Raw genomic sequence first — 21107 nt, forward strand, 5'->3', positions numbered from 1 at the left:
TGTCTCTGGGTTCCTCGGTTGGGCGCTGAGTCTCCGCAGTGTCTCTTATTTTGGTGCTTCCTGTGTCATTTAGTATTTTGTGCATAGAATCCTTCAGTAGTGCAAGTGAAGATTGGAATTTTTTCTTCAGTTCTTTCAGCTTGAGAAATGTTGAGCATGTTCTTCCCTCCTGGTTTTCTAACCCCAGGTCTTGCACATTTCATTAGAATGCTTTATTTTGTCCTCTTGAGCTGCCCCTCGAAATTTTCTGTTCAGCTCTTTGATTTCGTCATTTCTTCCATTTGCTTTAGCTTCCCTACAGCTCAAGAGCAAGTTTCAGTCTCTTCTAACATCCATTTTTGTCATTTCTTTCTTTCCTGTTTTTTTAATGACCCTCTGCTTTCTTCATGTGCGATATTCCTGATGTCATTTCACAACTCTTCAGGTCTTAGGTCATTGGTGTCTAATTCGTCACATGTGTTCTTGAGATGGTCTCTAACTTCAAAATATATTCAGGGTCCTATTTTGCCTCTCGTGGACTTGTTTCAGTTTGAAGCTGTACTTGCATTGATGGGTTGTGTCACAGTCGGCTGTTGCCCTGGTTTTAGCTGATGATACTGAGCTTCCTCACTGTCTCTTCCACCCATGTGTTCATTGTGATCACTGAAAAAAAGATAGTTGCAATGAGTAAGTCTTTGGTCTTGCAAAATTCTGTCATGTAATCATCAGCATCATTTTTGTCTTCTGGCCATATTGTCCAATTACTGATCCTTCCTCCTTATTCCCAATGTCCCATTCTCATCACCAGTAATTATCAGTGCATCTTGATTGCATGTTTGATCAATATCAAACTAAAGAAATTGGTTGTTGCTGTTAAGTGCCACCAAGTAGGTTCCGACACATAGTGACCCTGTATAGGGTTTCCAGGGAGCGGCTGGTGAGCTTGAACCACCAACCTTGTGGTTCAAGCTGCCTTTGTAGTCCAGCGCCTTAACTCACAGTGCTACACCAGGACTCCAAGGAAGTTGGTAGAATTCTTTCATTTCCTTATCACTGGCTTTAGCGATTAGTATATAAATCTGAATAAATGTATGTTCCTTATAGGCATATGGATATTATCCTATCACAGACCGCTTTGTCCTTCAAGATCGATCTTGACTTGCTGTTTGTGATGATGAATGATCAGCGTAATAAACCATATGAGTGTCTCGTCAGAATGGCCACTTCCAGTCCATTTGAGCTCACTGAGGTCTAAGATATCTATCATGGTTTATTCCATTTCACTTTGACGGCTTCTAATTTTCCTAGATTCACTCTTGGTACATGAAACACTGAGTTGTGCCCCAGCAGGCTGTGTGGTGGTTTGCTCTTACACTGTGACCTTGACTAAGTGTCTAATGACTTTTCTCTGACTCAGTTCCTTTATCTGTAAAGTGGAGAGGACGATAATACCTCTTGTAGGGTTAGTTTGTGGATTAGATGAGTTCATATATGTACAGCGCTTAGAACTGGATCTGTCATACAAGTGCTCAGCAACTTAGTTGTCGTCATGAGAGAAGGAGGTATCTGTAAGGAGATAACACGCAGGGGCGTTTGCTGTTCTCTCCTTCCCATTCCACCAGCCTTTTAATGTTCAGGGTCACAAGATGGTTGGTCCACCTCTAGCCGTTCAGAAAGGAGGAGAGGTCAGTCAGGGGAAGAGCAGACTATCGAGGGAGCGCTGCTGCCCAGGGCTGGGCCTGGGCAGTCAGGGGTCTTCAGTTTTAGCTTTCATAGTCTAAAAACGAAGCAGGCAAGGGAAGGGGGGGTGACTACAGAGGGTACGGGAGGCGGTCTGCAGGCACGTCACAGAACTTGGGGAGCACTCCTCTAGAATGCAGAAATCGCATCAACTTTGTATTTTTCAACCATTCTATTGATTTCTGTTTTGTTAAATGTTCCATTTCAAAGAGCTCAGCTTTGATAGCTGAATAGTCTTTTTTCATAATGTCTTATTTTGAGATTGAACATGTTTTATTTTCTAATGAAATAATCATAAGCTGTCTTGAAGTTTACTTCTGTCTGGTTTTTATCTTTGTTTTGTTTCTTTTTCAAATATTCTTTTTCTCTTTGTTACCAAAGCTGTTTGGTGTTAAGAGATTTCCTCCCAAGTGTCTAGTGGTCATCTTTTGCATCAGAGTTGTTGTTAAGTGCCATCGCGTTGGCTCCGACTCATAGCAACCCTGTATACAGTAAGCTTGAACCTCCAACCTTGTGATTCAAACCGACCTTGCAGTCCAGTGCATAACCCACAGCTCCACCCCAGGACTCTGTTCAGAGACTTCAGGGTGAGTCTCTGGAAGATTACCCGGAAGCTCTGTGTGCATGACTGAGGCTTTCTATAGGATAGCCCGTGAAAGCAGCCCTGTATCGGGGCTCTATCTTTTCCTTAGTGATGTAGTTTCTCAATAGAAACCCCCAAACTCCTGTGTATGGAGGGTCCACCTAGCAATCAGGAGTGTACGTGCTGGGCCCCGAGCCTGGATTGGAGGTAGAGAGCAGTCCATCACTTAGTATGCTAAACTTCCATGTCATCACTTACTGTCAGCCCTGGATCGAGTCCCTGGCCACCTGTGTTTGCTGTATCCTTTCCTGTTAAGTTCCATTTTGGTTTTCTTCCATTGGACCACAAGTGGGCGGAATTGGATTAATCATAGTCCTTAGTTTGTGGTCACTAACTAATCATTAGTCAATGCAAGTGCTGTTTTTATTTGTGTAATTGTTTTAATTACGCACCTGTGAACCTAAGCCTGAAAGCGATCCACGTCTCCCATTGTCCTTCATAGTCCCGCCCACTGTCTAGTCTGCTCTCCTGGTCTTCCTTGGATTAGAAATCTGCCTCCTGGCTATAAACCTAGTGGGATTTTTTTTTTTCAGACCTAAAGATAGCAAAATTACAAAGGCTTCTCTGGAAAGTCCTAGGGTGGCAGAGATGTGAACTGCCCTCCCCACCCAGACTTGGTGCACAATCTGTGTTTCGGAGTCTCTTCTAGGGAATGACAGTCCAGGTCTCAGCCCTTCTGTTTCACATCTCTGCATTCCAGCCCAGATTCAGACGCCATGTGCCCAGGCGCACCTCACACCCCTGCTGGATTTCCCCGTCCCCCCTTCCACTGAGGGCAGGATGTGAAGGATGAACGACCTACAGACATGTCACCTCGAGCTCGGTGCTCTGTACTTTTGCACTCTCCCCGCCCTGACCTTCCCCCTGACCCTGGGTTTCTGAAACTCCTTCATCCTTTTAGTTCTGTTGTCGGAAGATAACGCAGTGCAAGTCGCTCCCCTGCTTTTCCTTGTCATAAGGTTTAGGCCATTTTACAGTCAGTACAAGCACACCCTGCATTACAAACGAGGTAGATTCCTAACTTTGTCTTTTAAGAATTTTGGGGGGCTTTGAACAAGTTCTGATCAGTTCAGTCACAGCTGAGGAAGTGTCGGCAGAATACATGCCAAGTTTTAAACTCAAGTTAAACTGGAAGAGTATCCTTGGAAAATCATGGGCAGCTCATCCCCCACTGATTATACCGGATATTCCTTTGTATTGGTGATGTGTCATTTGGCATCTTTGAAGTTCCTTTTTTTGTCCAGCACCCATTTTCTTAATAAACCATGGGTACTCTTAGCGATTTGTAGAATTATATATCCGAGGGGGATTAAAAGCTTATCTGCACCCCGTCATATTAAAATGCCCGCCCACATCCACAGCTGATGGCAACACTGTGCATGCCCGTGAAATGATTCTGTGGAACAGAGTGACAGCGGATTAGGTGGCAGAGCATATGTAAATCAGCCTCTGCCGTAATCCACAACAGACTTGGGTTTGAAAAGTTTGTGCGAGATGGGTACTAAAACAGCTGGGAGAATTGAAGCATTTGGACTTCTGCAAACAAAATTGGAACTGATACTAGAAGGAAGGCTAAAGTTTCTTTAAAAAAATCCTGACTGGTGACGAGACGCGGATTCTTCACTACACTATGAGCCTGAGAGTAAACAACAGGGTGTGTAGTGGGAACATCCTCAATGGCCCATTGACCAAGAAAAAGTTCACAAGTCATCATCACACTGAGGCGATTGTATTCATTGCAATGAAATGATGGTGTAAAAGGATGTTCTCCATGTAAACTATCACTCAACTCACAATAAAAACTTTTTTTAAAAAGTCAGCTGTCACCTGCTGCTTACAGTTTACTGGGATTCTCAGGCGCCAGTATTGGAACATTATCAGAAACAAGGTTCAGCGATCAACAGAGCTCCTTAGAGTGAGATTCTCACTGAAGAGCTGAAACCTAAACTTCGGATTAAACACAGAGGCCTGCTCTCCAAGGGCATTGAGATCTTGCATGACAGTGCACATCCACACACCGCTGCCCACACTGTTGACACTCTGCAAAAACTGTGTTTTGAGGTGTTAAAGCTGTAGTCTTGATCTTCTCGTCTGTTTGGTCCCCTGAAAGCAGCTCTTCAAGTACAAAGATTCACCTCTGATTAAGAAGTGAAGAAAGTGGTGCATTCGTGGCTCGCAATGCAGTCTAAAACATTTTTAAATACAAAAGCTTGTTGATAGAGGGGCAAAGTGTATTGAATAGCATGGAGGTAATGCTGAAAAATTATGTATTTGTCTTTTCTAAAAGTTTCCTAAAATAAATTCTACAACCAGAGTGCAGGTGCATAGGGTATCTGAAGCAAATGTTTTTGGGAGCAGAAAGCCTCATCTTGCTCTCGTGGTACGGCTGATAGTATCGAACTTCTAACCTTGAGGTTAGCAGCCCAACTCATAACCACAATGCTACCAGAGCTCCTTATATGTAAGGAAAAGTTTATATATGTTGTTGTTACGTGCCATAGAGTCAGTTCTGACACATAGCGACCCTGTACAGGGTTTCCGAGGCTGTAAATCTTTACAGGAGCAGGAAGCCTCATCTTTCTCTTGCGGAACAACTGGTAGTTTTGAACTGCTGACCCTGATGTTAGCAGCCTGATTCGTAACCATTTTATTTATTTATATATATATACACACACACGCATATTCACATGCACATATACACACACATGTATATACACACATATATACACACACACATATATACATACACACATATATATACATATATGTATATACACACACATATATATATATACATGCGCACACACATATATGTATGTATGTATGTATGTATGTATATACATACAGGATTCCTGGTGTGGCACTGTGACATAATCACTAGACTGCTTGGTTCAAACTCACCTTGGAAACCCTATGTAGGGTGGCTGTGAGCCGGGACAGACTTACCAGCACTTAACAACAGTTGTTGTTGTTGTTGTTGTTGTTGTAGCATTCCTTATACATGGAGGGCTTCAAAACACTCATGGAAAAAGTTCATTATCTTCTCCCATTCTCCTTGAATTCCCTGAAGCCCTTCATGTTTTTCATTGACTGCTGGTTATGTTGTTTGGATGGTAAGCCCCTCATAATTTTCATTGACTTCTGGTTATGTGGTTTGGATGGTATCTTCCGGTTTCATTTGTCTTTACTTTTTGTCTTACGATGCACAACGTTCTTGATTTTAATATAGTCGGATAAAAGAAACATAGTCAGTGTTTTATATATTTATTTGAGGAATATCTTTCTATTGTCATCTAAAGTTCTAAGTTATGTATTTGACATTTAAAGTCTCACTTTATCTTGGGCTGACTTCGGTTAATCTGGTGTGAAAGTAAAGCCCAGCTTCATCTTTTTCAATATGGCTTTTGTTTTCTAGCCCTATTTACTGAATAATCTTTGTAAATTGATTCAGTACCGAGTTTGAAACATGCCTTAGTCCGTTTCTGGATTCTTTTTTCTATTTTACTGGATTTTATCTTCCTCCGCCTCCCCCACCCCCCAGCCCTTTGTCACTATGTTATTTGTGTGATTTCTCTGTAGCTTGACAGTAAATCTTGATATTTGGTCGGGTCAGTCTTCTCCTGGTCATTGTTTTCCCATACACATTCTAAAATCATGTCAGATTTCATGAAAGCTGTGTTGGAATTGAGTCCTGGTACCACACTGCGGGTTAGTGCATTAGACTGCAAAGTCGGTTTGAACTGCAAGATCAGTGGTTCAAGCTCACCAGCTGCTCCTCAGAAACCCTATACAGGGTCACTGTGAGTCGGAACCGACTTGATGGCGCTTTACAACAATTGTCTGTTACTGGTATTAAGAAATGAAACTGACTAGGTTAATCTTACATCCAGCAACTAAACCCATCTTTGTTTCTAGTCCTGTGTGGATTGTTCGGGTTTCTTTGTATGTAAACAGTCATAACACCTAAACTGTTGCGTTTTTTTATTCTAATTCTTAGGCCTATTTGCCTTTTTTATGTTTTATTTTATTCACTGGCATCTCCAATAGGATGTTGATTAGAAGTGGTAAACAAGGGAATGTTTTGTTTAGGGTTTTGCATCTAGACTTAGGAATTTAGTTTGTAATATCTTTTCTTGTAAAATCTTTGGGTTTTGGCATTGTGTTTTGCCAGTTTTTTACAATAGCTTTGGAATTTCTTTAGTTTTTATTTTGTCTAGATAAATTTGTATGAAATTGGTTGCTCTGTTCATTGAAAATCTGATTGAAGTCACCTGTAGTACCATCTAGGCTGTCTGGTTTATTGGATCATTTTTATCCATTGTTTTGATTTCTTAAATAGTTATAGTGTTTATTATGCCTTTAATTTGTGTTTCTTGGGTTCCTAGAACTATATTTGCTAGGACTTTTTATCCTTTTCATGTGGTTTCAATATTAGGGGCAAATAGTTGTTCATAATACTCTCCTTATCTTATAATACCTGATTTATATGTGGCTGTGTCCCCACACATAAATTAACAGTTTGTTTTTATGACTTCCGTCTTCTGTTGAGAGTGTCTGTTACTCTTGCCACTCCCTAGCTTGTCAGCCAGTCCCCCACTCTTTGAGCCCTGCTCACGACAGCCCCACCCCCACCCCCCATTGCGTCTCCTCAGGATTGTTCTGCGCACTCCCTTCAGCTCTGGGTTCCCTCCCTAAATCCAGTGCCTTCCCTCTATCCACTTGCAGCGTTCCCAAACTGTTGGAATCTCTTCCATTCTGATGTCCCTTCTTTTCTCTTTCTTCGTGGCTCTAGCTCTTTAACCCTTTTTATCATAATTTGGAGTGGTGTGGGGAGAGGTAAGAAGGTAATACCAGCAGTTTGAGCCTCAGATAGATTAATCATCCTGTTTCCAAACAGGCATTGACTGAACGTCTGGATGGTGTTCTTCTGGAAAAGGCAGAGACTGAGCAACACTGTCTTGCTCTGAAGAAAGAAAATACTAAAATCAAGGAAGAGGCTAAGGTAAGAAGCCATTTTATACATTTATTTATTTTTACTGACATAGAATAGTATAATCATGAATTTTAGAACTAAAGACTTTAAAAAAGCATCTATTCTAGTTTTACCAATTTATGCGTGAGGAGACTCTTAGACTGAGATTTTTAAAAGAAAAATAACTGAAATCACCTAACTGTAATACCATTCATTAATCAAAATGAGAACAGAAAAAAAAAACGTATTTTATGAAAAAGTACTTATTTCAAGGAATTGATTGGACATATTTAAAAACCATTAATTATTTAGTCAGTTCCAGGATATTCATCATTCTTTTTCCATTTTTTATTATGGTCTTACCTATTTGGTCCAGGCTATAACTTTTCTGCAAAAAACAAAATCTACTTTTCACAATGAAGGAGCTGTTAAAGCCTTGTGACTTCAGTAGGCTCACTGAGTAACATGAGTGGGTTCCTAGCTGTTAGTTGTGAGTTTGAAGACTGGGCTTAGTGTACTGTGTAGGAAAAGTTGTGTAGAAGTCTTGTAATCTTACCGTGTTCTATGTGTTCAGTTGTGCTCACTTCTTCCCTGTCTAGGTAGCCTGGGCCACCTGTTTTCTGATGGCAGATGTTCTTTGCTCTTACTCAGGCCTTGTATATGTGTTTGTTTTTAAAGGATTCTGTAACTAAGATAGAAGATCTGCAATGTGAGTTTGAGCAGTCACATAGAAACTACGTGAAAGAAATTGAAATTCTGAAAAATGAATTAATAGCAGTGCATTCTAAACACAGTGAAGATAAAGATAGCTTGCAGAAGGAACTTGAAGAAGCAATCAAAAAGCAGTTAGAGCTTTCAGAACAAGTTAAAGTTCAGAATGAGTCAGAAAATAATGTTAAAAAACTACAAGATGATATCCATAAAATCAGAGCAGCCTTCGAAGAGCAAATTGTGTGCCTGCAAAAGCAATTGGAGGCTGCCACTGAGGAGAAGAATCAAGAAATTAATAAGCTCCAGAAAGTCATTATTGACGCTAATTCTCAGGGTTACCAAAGAGATGTTAGTAGTTTGCAAGAACAACTTTTGCAGTTGAAAGGTACATACCAAGAAGACGTGAAAGACTTGATGCATCACATGGACGTCTCTGCTAAAGAACATGAAGCAGGAGTCAATAAGTTAAATCAGCTAACGGAGAACTTAGCCCAACAGTATGAGCCGGGTGAAAAGAACATGCCGGAGAATTATCAAGGGGAATTAGAAGACCTGAGTAAAGCCTCAAATGCAAATCAAGAAAATCCGATGTGTTCTGTGCTCTTGCAAGACGATGCTATTGTAGAACCACTGGTGAATGAAAAAATCAAACACTTAGAAGCTGCCTTAAAGGAACTGGAATCTCAACATAGTATTTTGAAAGATGAGGTCACTTACATGAATAACCTTAAAGTCAAACTTGAAATGGATGCCCAGCACATAAAGGATGAGTTTTTCCATGAACGTGAAGACTTAGAATTTAAAATCAATGAATTGTTACTAGCTAAAGAAGAACAGATCTTGCTAATTGAAACATTAAAATCTCAGCTAGACGATGCAAACAAACAATTTTGTTGTATTGTGGAACAACATAACAAAGAAATGCAGAGTATTAATGGACAGCATCAACAAGAAATAGCAGAACTAACTGAGACATTTCTGTCCGGTTCAGAAAAGGAGAAATTAACATTAATGTTTGAAATACAGGGTCTGAAGGAACAATGTGAAAATCTACAGCAAGAAAAGCAAGACGCAATCTTAAATTATGAGAGCTTGAGGGAGATTATGGAAATTTTACAGACAGAACTTGGGGAGTCTGCTGGGAAAATAAGTCAAGAGTTTGAATCAATGAAGCAGCAGCAAGCTTCTGATGTTCATGAGCTGCAACAGAAACTCAGAGCTGCTTTTAATGACAAAGATGCTCTTCTTGAAACTGTCAGTCGTCTCCAAGGAGAAAAGGAACAGTTATTGTCTCAACAAGAATTAGTACCAGAACTTGAAAACACCATAAAGAGCCTCCAAGAAAAGATTGAAGAGCACTTAATTAGTCTCAGTCAGAAAGACACCAGACTACAAGATTTAGAAGCGAAGATAACTTGTCTGACTGAGGAAAACGATGGTTTCAGAAGTGAGTTGAAAACTGCTCATGAAGGGATGGACAATCTCCATGAGAAACAGGAACAGGAGGAAGGATTGATTGCAGAACTTAGGGAGAAAGTGGAGCAAATGGCCCAGAACAACAGTGAACTAAAACAAAAGATAAATGAATTAACAAAAGAACTAGAAGAGGCTGTAAAAGAAAAGGGCCAAAATGACGAAAGACTCGAAATACTTTCGAGTCAAATTAAAAGTCTCCATCAAGACCAGGAAGTGTTGTCATCTGAAGTCAAGTCACTTTATGAGGAAAATAATCGACTAAATTCAGAAAAGAGCCAATTGAGCAACAATTTGGAAAGTCTTCTGGCTCAGAAAGAAGGGGATGTTAATCTTAAAGAACAGATGACTGAGCTGGAAAAGAAACTACAGTCAACAGCAGAAGAGCTAGGTAATGTAAGTGCACTGTTTGAAAATGAGCAACTTCAGAAATTATCTCTCAGAACTCAGATGTATGGTTTTCTTGAACTGTTGGGGTCAAAAGTCTCAGAAGAAAATGAAGAGCAAGATACTGTAAATGTCCTCCAAGCTTTAGGTGAATCCTTAGCAAAACTGAATGAGGAGAAGCACACCCTAGTTTCTCAGTACGATGAAAGGATATTGAAGTTAGAAAAGGAGATTAAGCACACTGAAGAAGAGCACACAGTTCAGCGTGAGGCACTTCAGGCTTTACTGGAAGACTATGAGCAAGAGAAAGTACTCCTGAGGAAAGAATTACAAGAAACCCTGTCAGACAAAGAGGCCCTACAACTTGATCTTCTAGAAATGAAGACTGCCAATGAAAAAACAAGGCTTGAAAACCAAGATCTTTTCATACAAATTGAGGAAGCATCTCAAAAACTTTTATGTAGCAAAAATGTAACTCATGATGAAAAAGAAGACTCTCTAAAGGAACATGAAAACCTGAGACCGTTACTAGAACAAAAAGAATCGGAATTACAAGATCTAAGAGCACAATTGGCATTACTGAAGGTACTGTTTAAATTTTATTTTTTAAATCGTCTATTTCTAGTATTTTGAAGAAATGCCTAGTTCTGTGGTACTTTACGTTCCATAACATGTACATACCAGTATGGATCTCATGTGTGAATTCATATTTTAGAAAGATTTTCACACTGATAATGAAGTGATTTTTAGCATTTAAGGGCAAATGGCAAATTTCTGAAAAGCATCCAACATTCTCATTTTCTGTATCCTGTTCATTATATTCATCACGTGGGGCGAGGGGAGAGACTATTTTAAAATCTTTAACTTGCTGTAAGATTAACTATTTAGAGCTTTAAACAATGTGTCCAAATTTAACAAAAGCACAACTTCACATGAAGAAACTTGAATTTCAATCATGTGCTATACATACTACTTTCATGTGTAGAACACTAATGAGTAAAAATGTGGGCTGTAATGGTAATTCTCTTGGATTGAGATTTTAACTTTTCTCCAAAATTTGTAAAAGTGTGGTAAAAATAATCACTTAACATTTTCCTAATTGTATTACGTATTTGAAATTGTGTCGAGTTGTTCATGCCAGCCTTGGATGCTACTGTTTCCTACAGGAAATGCTTTATGCATAAGCGTACCTGGTGTACCAGGGGGAAAAGAGACTATTTATCAACATTGTTTTTATATATAATTTCTCTTTAATACTGATTTTTCTCATGATTAACATGAGGTCCATTTCATTTTGGGTAATGACGTGAGTTCTGTTTTGTTTGTTTTCCCTATAAAATCTAGGATTCCTTAGAGAATTCATCTTCTATAACAAATGATCAAACCTCTTCAGTAAAAGAGCTGGAAGAAAAAATAGGTAACTGGCTTTTCATATATTGTCTCAATTACAATATCACTAATTAGGCAGATTCTTATTAGTATTAAAATAGATTGAGAAATATAGTAGCCAATCAGTGAGTTGTTAAAAACACACTAAGTAGGGGTCTTTTCCTGATGTCCCTACCCTTCCTGGTTGGCCAACTGTTTGCTTTCCCTTTCAGAACTCTCACTTTCTGTTGGCTAATCCAAGTAGGATTGGTGCGCTTCTGTTTGTAAATGGTTCCATTTGTGCTTTTGGAGTTTTCATTCATTCAGCAGACTCTCCCTAACTGTCGTTGGCACTGGGGATAGATAGGTACAGACCATATGCTCTATGACCTCTCTGCCTAGGTGGGACTAGGTAATTGCAGTTTTGTGTTGAGGACAGTACAGGAAGGCTTGGTGCCTTGCCTATTTTTATTTAGGAGAATTATCACAGAATAGGTTAGACTTGAGGTAGATATTGAAGAACGAGGTATTTGGTTCAAGAAGAAAGGTATTCCAGCAAGAGGGAACAACAGGTGCGTGTTTAACATGTGTGCTCTGTGTGTGTATTAACGTATATAACATCTATAGACGTGTTAGGAACTTTCTGGAGAGCTAGAAGTCCAGTCATAAACGTACCAGAATTGTATGCAGAGGACCTTGACCTTTCTCCTGTTTATTTTTCATATTAATGAGATAGCTCTTTTACTCACTTTTAAGGACAAGGAAAGAAAGACTTAGAAGTGTTATTTAATGTGTCCTGAGACTCATTCTGAATTCCTTTCCAGCCCCCTCTGCCCCAGTAGAGAGTAGATTTTAGGTAATGGTGTTGCTTATTTAAAATACTTGTAAATTCTACCAGAGATGAATTTATTAAGCCATGCCCCAAGTGTTATGAAATAGTTATCAGAAAGGCTATTTGTACATGGGGAGTGACAGGGAGGAAGCAAGACACTTCTTATTGTAGGAGGGGATTGCGGGTCTTGAGCTGAAACAAAGTCTATGATTTGTTGACTGGAAAACTGATGATCTGCGATGTAAACCTTCACTCAATTCACAATAAAAAAGAAAAAAAACGGCCGTCAGACAGTACTGTTTTCTCCAGATTTATTGTGTTTCCTGTTATTAATTGCCCCAGAGATGAGAACCCTTCAATAACTGACATTAATAATGCCTAGGAAATAGAGACAAGAGTGCTTACAATTAAAAAAATAAAGAGCAGTTCTCATACTATGCTTTATAACTTAATGACCCTTGCATAACTTTGTTTTAATTATCAAAACTGGAAAATACTTTGTTAAAAATGGAAGTTTTGAGTCTAACAGCAAAATGGATTTGAGTAATTTCTGTTTTCTAATAAATGTGCTGCCAAAGGAAACACTGGGTGATTGTTTTAAAAAAGAATTTCGTTCCCTGGAAATGACATTTCAATTTCAATGAATAACGACAAGTTTTATCACTGCACGGAGGAAAGAACTTTACGTTCAGTTGACTGTTCATTTGACTCTCTTAGGTTCTAGACAGTTTACAGACTAATCTCAAAGATACTCTCTGATTTAAGGAGGAAGTGAATTACTAGCAACAGGGTCAGAACTCTTAGGCCTTTATGCTGGCCTCTGTACACATCATGAACTCTCATTGTCTTCATGCTGGCATACCTGGTACCTAGTGGGTGTTTAACAAATACTTGTTGAATGTCTGAGTGCCAGTTAGGACAAGAAAAGACCGAGTTTGCAATGGCATGCTTTGTTGAATGTTATTTATTAGCAGCACAGTGTGCCATATTTCCTAAAGGGGGAAAAAAGCCTTTTGATGCCCTTCAAAATCCATTTTCGCAAATCTGTTTTTGTCACAAAGTGAATAAAAATACCTGATCTTCTTAACTCCTGGCATGGGCACATGCTGTTCTCATAGGAGAGCAAAGATGGAGTCTGTACTGGAGATGGGAAGAACTAAGCATATTTAGCATTAGCTGACCTAGAGTTGGGGTGACTGGCAAATTAGACTCTCACTGTTTAACTTGCTGAGCACGTTATGACGCCCTTCCACAGAAAGAGAGTCCGTTTCTGAACTTCACGTGGCAGAACCTAACATGTATTTGGTTCACTCTCGACTGCTTATTAGGAGAAAGACACCCTTTGTGTTTGGTTTGGCTTTTTTCTTGTTGGTACTAAAAATAAGCATGGGTTTTTTTTTTCTGTTCCAATCGCCTTTATCCGTCCACATTTGTTTATTGTCTCCTGCCAAACACACACGTGGAAAGTGATCTTAGTGAATGTGTCCTCCATCTATTGATGAGAGGAGAGAGAAAGCCTACAGAGCTTATCTAGTCTAGGAAGGCAGGGTTTCAGAGTCACTCAACCTCTTTATCAGGAAAGATCTGGACCAAAGAATTTTAACATTTTTATATGTTTTAAATCTTATATGGTAAGTTGAATTATAATGCTTTTTGCTGTTGCTAGAAATAAACAGTACTAGTCTTTGAAAAAATCATTAGAATTATCCAGAACACAGTCTAGCCACAGGAATTTCAATGAGATTATTATAAGAGTCTTTAATGTTGTTAATTACACTCAAGTTGGTTCTGATTCATAGTGAGGACCCTGTACAGTGTTTCTCCGGAGCAGCTGGTGAGTTTCAACCACCAACCCTGTGGTTAGCAATCCATTGCTTACCCTCCAGCACCACACCAAGACGCCAGAAGTAAATTTACTCCTGTGTGGTTTTACCTGAATCATTTAAGATGGGTTAGCAGGTATGTTCTGTGAAGGGCCAGTGAGTGACCACTTAGTATGTGAGCCACGTGCTTTCTCCTAGCTTTTCAACTCAATCATTGTAGCCACAGTGCTGATATGAAGTGTGGAAATGAGTGTGATTGTGTTCAATAAAACTGTATTTATAGATAGCAGAACATGAATTTTATGTCATTCCTATGCCAGGAAATATTCTTTTGGATTTTTTTTTTCTTTCAGTCATTTAAAAAAATGTTGAAAATCCGTCTTCACTCACAGACCATATAAAAGAAGCAGTGGGCCTGATTTGTTCCATTAGCTCTAATTTGGATGAGAAATGAAATCACAAAAGTAACAAGACAGAGCGTTTTTGGTGAGAAAGTCTAATGCTGCTCCTTTGGAGTGGAGGCGTGAAGTGACTTAATAAGGCTTGTTCCTCATTTTGATTTTCTAAGAGTCAAATCGGTTCTTATTTTGAGGAATAAAAATAAAACAAAAAAACAAGCCCACTGCCATCAAGTCAGTGTGTTAGGAGGATGCGCTTTAATTTTCTATTTCTTACCAGTTACCAATTGTTTGACTCTTTGGACACCTCTATGAATGATAAGCACTGGGCTGCAAGGTCAGTTTGAGCTTCAGGACTGTGGTTCAAACCCACGAGCCGCTCCTTGGAAACCCTACACAGAGTCTCTGTAAGTCAGAACTGACTCAACAGCACACAACAAGCAGTAGGAATGATTAAGCCGTCCTGATGTAGCTCAGTTGGATAAGCACTGAACTACTCATTGAAGTTCAGCAGTGCGAACCCTCTGTAGGGTTGTCATGAGTCGGAACCAAGTCTACAATGCTTCAACAACAACATGAAGGATAAAATGAAAACGAGATCTGATGTCTTTTTTTGTTGCTGTAAACAAACATAATGGAGTCCTGGGGTGGCCTTAAGGATAAGCACTGGACTGCAAGGTCAGCGGTGCAAACTCACCAGCTAATCTCGAAAACCCTATGCAGGGTCACTGTGTGTCTGGACGACTAGAGGGCACTTAGCGACATCAGTGTGAAGGTTTAGAGCCTTATTATAAGTCAATGTACTTGAATTAAAACTTTCAATGTAACATACAGTCTAGATCAGAATTATAAAAACCAGATATCATATAACAGAGCAAACCCATTTTGGTTTAGTTGTGTTCCTTCACTTCAGGCAGTTCATGTATATTGCCCATTTACAGTGGGCCAGGCACACATCTGGAGACAGGAGACCAATAGTGGCTGGCAAGACAGAATTCCTGCCTTCCTGTAACTTTGACATCTAGGTGTGGGGAAGGATAGAGCGATAAACCAGATTAAAAGGTAAACCGTAGTAGATTCGCTGTAAATGCAAAAGCGAGAACTCAGCAGAGGGACCAGAAAGGCTTGTTTGTGGCCCGCTGTAGAGGCGGCCAGTACTCAGAGCTAGAGAGAGGCCTGTGTTTACTGAGTGAGGAGTCCCAGGAGGTAAGGGGAGCGGGGGATCTCAGATCTACCTGCCTGAGGAGGAGGGTGAAGGAGAGTTTCCAGTGACCCTGGGCATGGGGTATCTCCGTGCATATCTGACCCTCCGGGTATGTCATCTCCTAACAGGCACTCTTCATCTCTCCAGCGGTGGTCATTAGAATTTCTTCATCCCTGTCATAATCCTTGGGGACCAGCTACCAATTAGGAAGCTCCTCAGAGAATTCGGGTGTGCACTCTCGTTAGTACTAAGTTACACTGGGAGTTAGGGGGGTCGGCTCTGGGTGTACTAGTTGTGCCAACCATCCTGTTGCCTACTTTTGCCTTTGTTCCTGGGAGATGAGTTGCTCCCTTCGTTTTGTCCCAAATTCAGTTTTGGTGATTGAAAAGGTGTGAAGATTATGAAATACGCTAGGGAGGGCATTAGACTGTTCTAAGATGGTTCTAGATTAGATAAGCTAAAACCTTTCGCAGAACCCCATTTCATAAGGAGTATCAATTTGTCGGTTTGGGATGCAGGTGGTCCATTTTAGATAGGGTTACAACTGGAACTAAGGCAGACAGCCTCAGTGAGTCATTGAAGCAGAAAGACACAAAGTCTGAACTAGAAGCATGCCTTTCTTACAGCAGCAAAGGCCAGTGTGTCGGGATGGAATGAAGGAAGGGAGGGTGCTAAGAGGCGAGGCCAGAAGTGATGGGCCCAGACCTTGTAGGACGGCATGCCTTTGTCGGGTTGTTACACTTTGTCTCTGGATGAGCTTGCAGGCAGTCGGAGGGCAGCTTAGGGCTCACTGACTCTCCTGTAAATAAGTACACACTGTAAGAGAATGCAGAGGCCAGATCAGCCCATTGGAATGTACTTGACAGATGGCCCTGGCTTTGCCCAGGTAGTAGCAGTTTTTGTTGTTGTTAAAGTGCTGTTGATTCAGTTACGACCCATAGCGACCCTGTATAGGGTTTCCAAGGAGCGCTGTCTGGTACGTTAACCCACAGCGCCACCCCAGGACTCCAGGTCGTAGCAGTAGAAGCCATGAAAAGTCAGATTGAGGTGTATCTTCAGGGAGTCGGATGTGGGGTATGAAGGAAACAAGAGACAAGAATGATGGCACCGTTTTCGGTGGAAGCAGTTGAAAGAATGCCATTTAGAAGCATGACAGCGTGATTACAGAGGTGAATTGAGATGGGAATTCAGGAGCTCCCTGGTAAAATTCATTACCAGTCAAAGCAGAGACTCAAATAACTTATTGAATATGCAAATCTAGCATGAAAGGAAGGGCGACTAGAGTGTTGTGTTGTTTTTTACTGTAGTTAATAGACATTTAAGGTAGGCGATTGAGATCTCCAAGGAAGTACAGTGTAGGGAAAAACAGAGACTTTTCTCTGTTGTGTGTGGATCAGGAAGGTGGGAACAACAAAGGAGACTGAAAAGATAAGCTGGTGAGGCAGGAAAATCAGGAGCATAAATTAGCTTCAAGTGTTTGAGGCAGAAAATGTGTTTAACCTGACAGATGCTACCGTGAGTCACATAAGATGAGTGCTGAGAACCAGCCATCAGTTCAGCGGTAGAAGTCGCTGGTCACCTCGAGAACAGTTTGAGTGAAGTGCTGGAGTCAGAAGTCTGATTAAAGTGGATCAAAGCGTGGAGAGAAATTCGGAAGTATATACCAACAGCTTCTTCATGGAGTTTTCTATAAAAGATAGACAATATTTAAAGGGAAACTGTGATTCATGGGAAATACAGCACTACTTTTGTAATGTTTCATCTGTCTTATCTTGATCTCTTTTCTTCTCTAGCTGTTTACTCTGGCCTTTTTTGCTGACATTTTTGTCTTCTTGCACGTTTATTGACTGTTGAGGGGAACATCTTTTAGGTAGGAGAGAATTGATACAGAAAGAGGGAAAGCTTTGTAGGTGAGAAAATGTGGGATGGAATGCAGGAGTGAGACAGATTAGCTGGCCTTTGTTAGAGACAGGACAGCTAGCTTAAAGCAACCACACAGAAGTCGGCCTCTGTTACAGTCAATGAGCTTACAGCAATCACACAGAAGTCAGCCTCTGTTATAGACTGACAGAGCAACCACACAGAAGTCAGCCTCTCTTACAGATGGACAGCAAGTTTACAGTAATCACACAGAAGTCGGCCTCTGTTATAGACAGACGGACAGCAAGTTTATAGCAACCACACAGAAGTCAGTGTTTTGGCCAAAGAGGTAAGAGTAGCATAGTCCAGAAACAGAGGATCTGAGGATCATCAAGGAAGAAGAGCATGAGTGGAATGCAGGACCCTATCCAGAGAAGCAGCAACACCAGAGATGAGGACATGGAGAGAGGGAGCAGCTAAGGACTCTATAGACTCATGGAAAGAAAGGGACTGAGAGCTGGCAGCCAGGAGGCAGGCTTGCAGAATGTGTCTTTTGGTGGAGTGAATTGTATGCCTGGGTGTTTTAAAAAAAAAAACAAAAATCAAGTTAGCCCTTGGCATTCAAATGGGAGCCCACTCAAGAGGCTATTGTTAAGTGCCATCGAGTCAGTTCTGACCCATAGCAACCTTGTCTTGGGTTTCTGAAGAGGCTGAGGGGCAGATTAAACGGGACAGGTAAACCATCCGATTACAGGTGTTGTCTTAAATAGAAAACCCAGCGAGAGTCTGCCAAGGGAACGTACAAATTGAACTGATGCCATTCCCTCCGCTTCATTCTGATTTGCAGGTTAGTGACCTGAAGTCCTGTCACCACCGCTGGCAGGAAACCTAACAGAACTGGAACTCTAACACCCTTTCCTGGTTCTGGGCACTTAAGAAATGGCTTTTAAAAAAAATAACAAAAATGGAGTATTTTGTAAGATGGAAAAAAATGAAGAAAGTTTGCATTGTATTTGTGTCACTTAGTTAATGACTAAACTCACTTTTTTTTAAATTTGAAAATGTTTTATGCTGATAGTTGTGTTACTTTTAATTCCAGCCTGCAGACTTTGTGTTCCAGAAAAGTATCCATTTTCAGGGTTGTAATGGTGTGGCGCTGTGGGTTAATGCGCCAGACTGCAAAGCCGTTTGAACTGCAAGGTCGGTGGTTCAAGCTCACCACCTGCTCCTTGGAAACCCTATACAGGGTCACTATGGGTCGAAACCGACTCAATGGCACTTAACAACAACAACAAATCAGGAAATATGTAGAATATTTGGTTTTTAATATACATGTAATCCCTTTTTTTCTTCCCATTTTTAGAAACTCTGGAGAAAGAATCCAAAGAAAAAGAGGAGAAAATAAATAAAATAAAGCTGGTTGCTGTGAAGACAAAGAAAGAACTTGAATCAAACCGGAAAGAGGTGAGCTGACTAAGCGACCACAGATTGAGACTCTGGCATTTTAGGATGGCAGCTTCTCTGTCTGTGGAGAACTTGGAACCTTGTGTGTGTGTTTCCTACAGGCCCAGACTCTGAGGGACGAGCTGGATGCTGTCCGGTCAGAGAGGGACCGCTTGTCGACTTCCATGCGAGACCTCATTCAAGGAGCCGAAAGCTACAAGGTAGAAGTGGATATTTTCCTTATTAACAGGTTACGTCCGTAGAGTCTAAATTGAGAACTTTACTGGAAATGGAGAACTCTTGCCCATAAAACCCTTTGTATTTTAGTGACTCTTTAGTGCACGCACACATAGTCACATGGAAGTGCCCACATGCACTCATTGAGGTATAGAAATGTATGAAAATGTAAATTGCTCAGCTGTAAATGGTTTCTTTTAGCTATTTGTGTCTTTAAAATAAAATTTTGAGATTTCTTAATAAAGTCAAAAAGAATAGCCATTATTGCTGGTCCTGATTAATTGATATTGTTCTGGCCAGGTGACTAATCATTGAAGCTTAAGCAAGAAGCCTGCTGGGAAGATGGAAGCATTTATACCTGAGTAATATGCTTGTTTAGCTGGATAACGTGAGACTCTTTGTAAACGAAATAGAATGCAGCAAGATCGTATCATTCCATTCTTCATTTGTTCACTCGCAGATATTTACACAGATGCTGGGACATTAAGTCAGTTCTGATTATAGCAACCCTGTATAGGGTTTCCAAGAAGGGGCTGGTAGATTTGAACCACCAACTGCGTGGTTAGCAATCCAGTGCACATCTTCCAGCACCGCGTCGGGAAACGTGGCAGCCAACCAAATAGACTCCATTTCCACCCTTGCAGGACTTCTGTTCCAGAGTCTCAACACTGTTGTTGTTACGTGCCGTCGAGTCAGCTCCGACCCATAGCGACCCTGAACAGGGTTTCTGAGGCTGTAAATCTTTACAGGAGCAGAAAGCCTCATCTTTTAACACTCTAGGTGGAGTTAATAGATGCCCAGGTTAAACTTTCCTTCTCCTTCTTTCCGTGTTTATGTTTCACAAGTTTGTCCTTCTTATTTGTATTGAGAATATCATTACATTGTGACATATGGAGTTCTCTTCCTCTTTAATAGATTCCCACCCCCACCCCCAAATTGGAACTTACCTAAAGTCTATCTGTTGTTTAATGCCCTTTGGGTGTTCTATTATCATTTGAAGTTGAGCAAATATTTTCAACATCCAGGCTGGACTCATAAATCTTAAATCAAGATGGTTTGGTATCCGTTTGACCAGTTGAATGCATGCCATCCTAAAATGTAAACCCTTTTGTCTTTTATTGAAGAATCTTTTATTAGAATATGATAAGCAGTCAGAGCAGTTGGATGTGGAAAAAGACCGGGCCAGTAATTTTGAGCGTCAGATAGAAGACCTTACAAAACAGTTAAGGAATTCAACTGCCCAGGTAACTTTAATGAACGGTATACAAGAACATTGTAATAACTACATTATAATCCCAGTATGTTTGCTCTGAAAGTTAAAGGAAGTATATATCTTCTTTTTCCTTTCTACTCTTCAGAGGAATACGATAAAACAAGTAGCAGACATCCGCTTCATTATGCCCGTCTCAGCTCCCATTTGTTTCTTGCCCTTTCCTGTCAGTGCTTCTGGCCTTTTATAAACTTGGCCGTGTTAATTTTGACAATGATAGCTTTTAACCTCAGTCTTGATTTCCTGTTGTCATTCTGCAGAATTGATTTTGAAATAACCTGTCACACACTGCGATTCTTATCGATGTACTGTTTCATTTTTGCCGGGAGCCAGCCCCAGCAGACTTATTCCAGGGTTTTTCCGAAAGCGTATGCGGCGTCGGCGGATTACGGAGTCATGGATCATGATAAACTCAAAATCTTCTCATTACATGCTTTATTATTATTATTTCTATGGCTACTCTAATACTCTACTGTATGCCTGGGTGTTTTAAAAAAAAAAAAAAAATCAAGTTAGCCCTTGGCATTCAAATGGGAGCCCACTCAAGAGGCTATTGTTAAGTGCCATCGAGTCAGTTCTGACCCATAGCAACCTTGTCTTGGGTTTCTGAAGAGGCTGAGGGGCAGATTAAACGGGACAGGTAAACCATCCGATTACAGGTGTTGTCTTAAATAGAAAACCCAGCGAGTCTGCCAAGGGAACCTACAAATTGAACTGATGCCATTCCCTCCGCTTCATTCTGATTTGCAGGTTAGTGACCTGAAGTC

At 40.6% G+C, this 21107-nt stretch overlaps 1 protein-coding gene across 1 annotated transcript in view; it reads left to right on the forward strand.

The window, feature by feature from the left end:
• The window catches only part of GCC2 (GRIP and coiled-coil domain containing 2), a 75378-nt gene that overhangs the window by 9820 nt on the left and 44451 nt on the right, over nt 1-21107 (forward strand). The window contains exons 4-9 of the mRNA XM_006873033.1: nt 7260-7364; nt 8013-10490; nt 11250-11322; nt 18754-18854; nt 18956-19054; nt 20195-20314. Of these exons, the coding sequence (XP_006873095.1) occupies nt 7260-7364; nt 8013-10490; nt 11250-11322; nt 18754-18854; nt 18956-19054; nt 20195-20314 (2976 nt within the window). The remainder of the gene's footprint in view (nt 1-7259; nt 7365-8012; nt 10491-11249; nt 11323-18753; nt 18855-18955; nt 19055-20194; nt 20315-21107) is intronic.

Source organism: Chrysochloris asiatica, unplaced genomic scaffold, assembly GCF_000296735.1.
Source record: "Chrysochloris asiatica unplaced genomic scaffold, ChrAsi1.0 scaffold00220, whole genome shotgun sequence".
In the NCBI taxonomy this organism is placed as follows: domain Eukaryota; kingdom Metazoa; phylum Chordata; class Mammalia; order Afrosoricida; family Chrysochloridae; genus Chrysochloris; species Chrysochloris asiatica.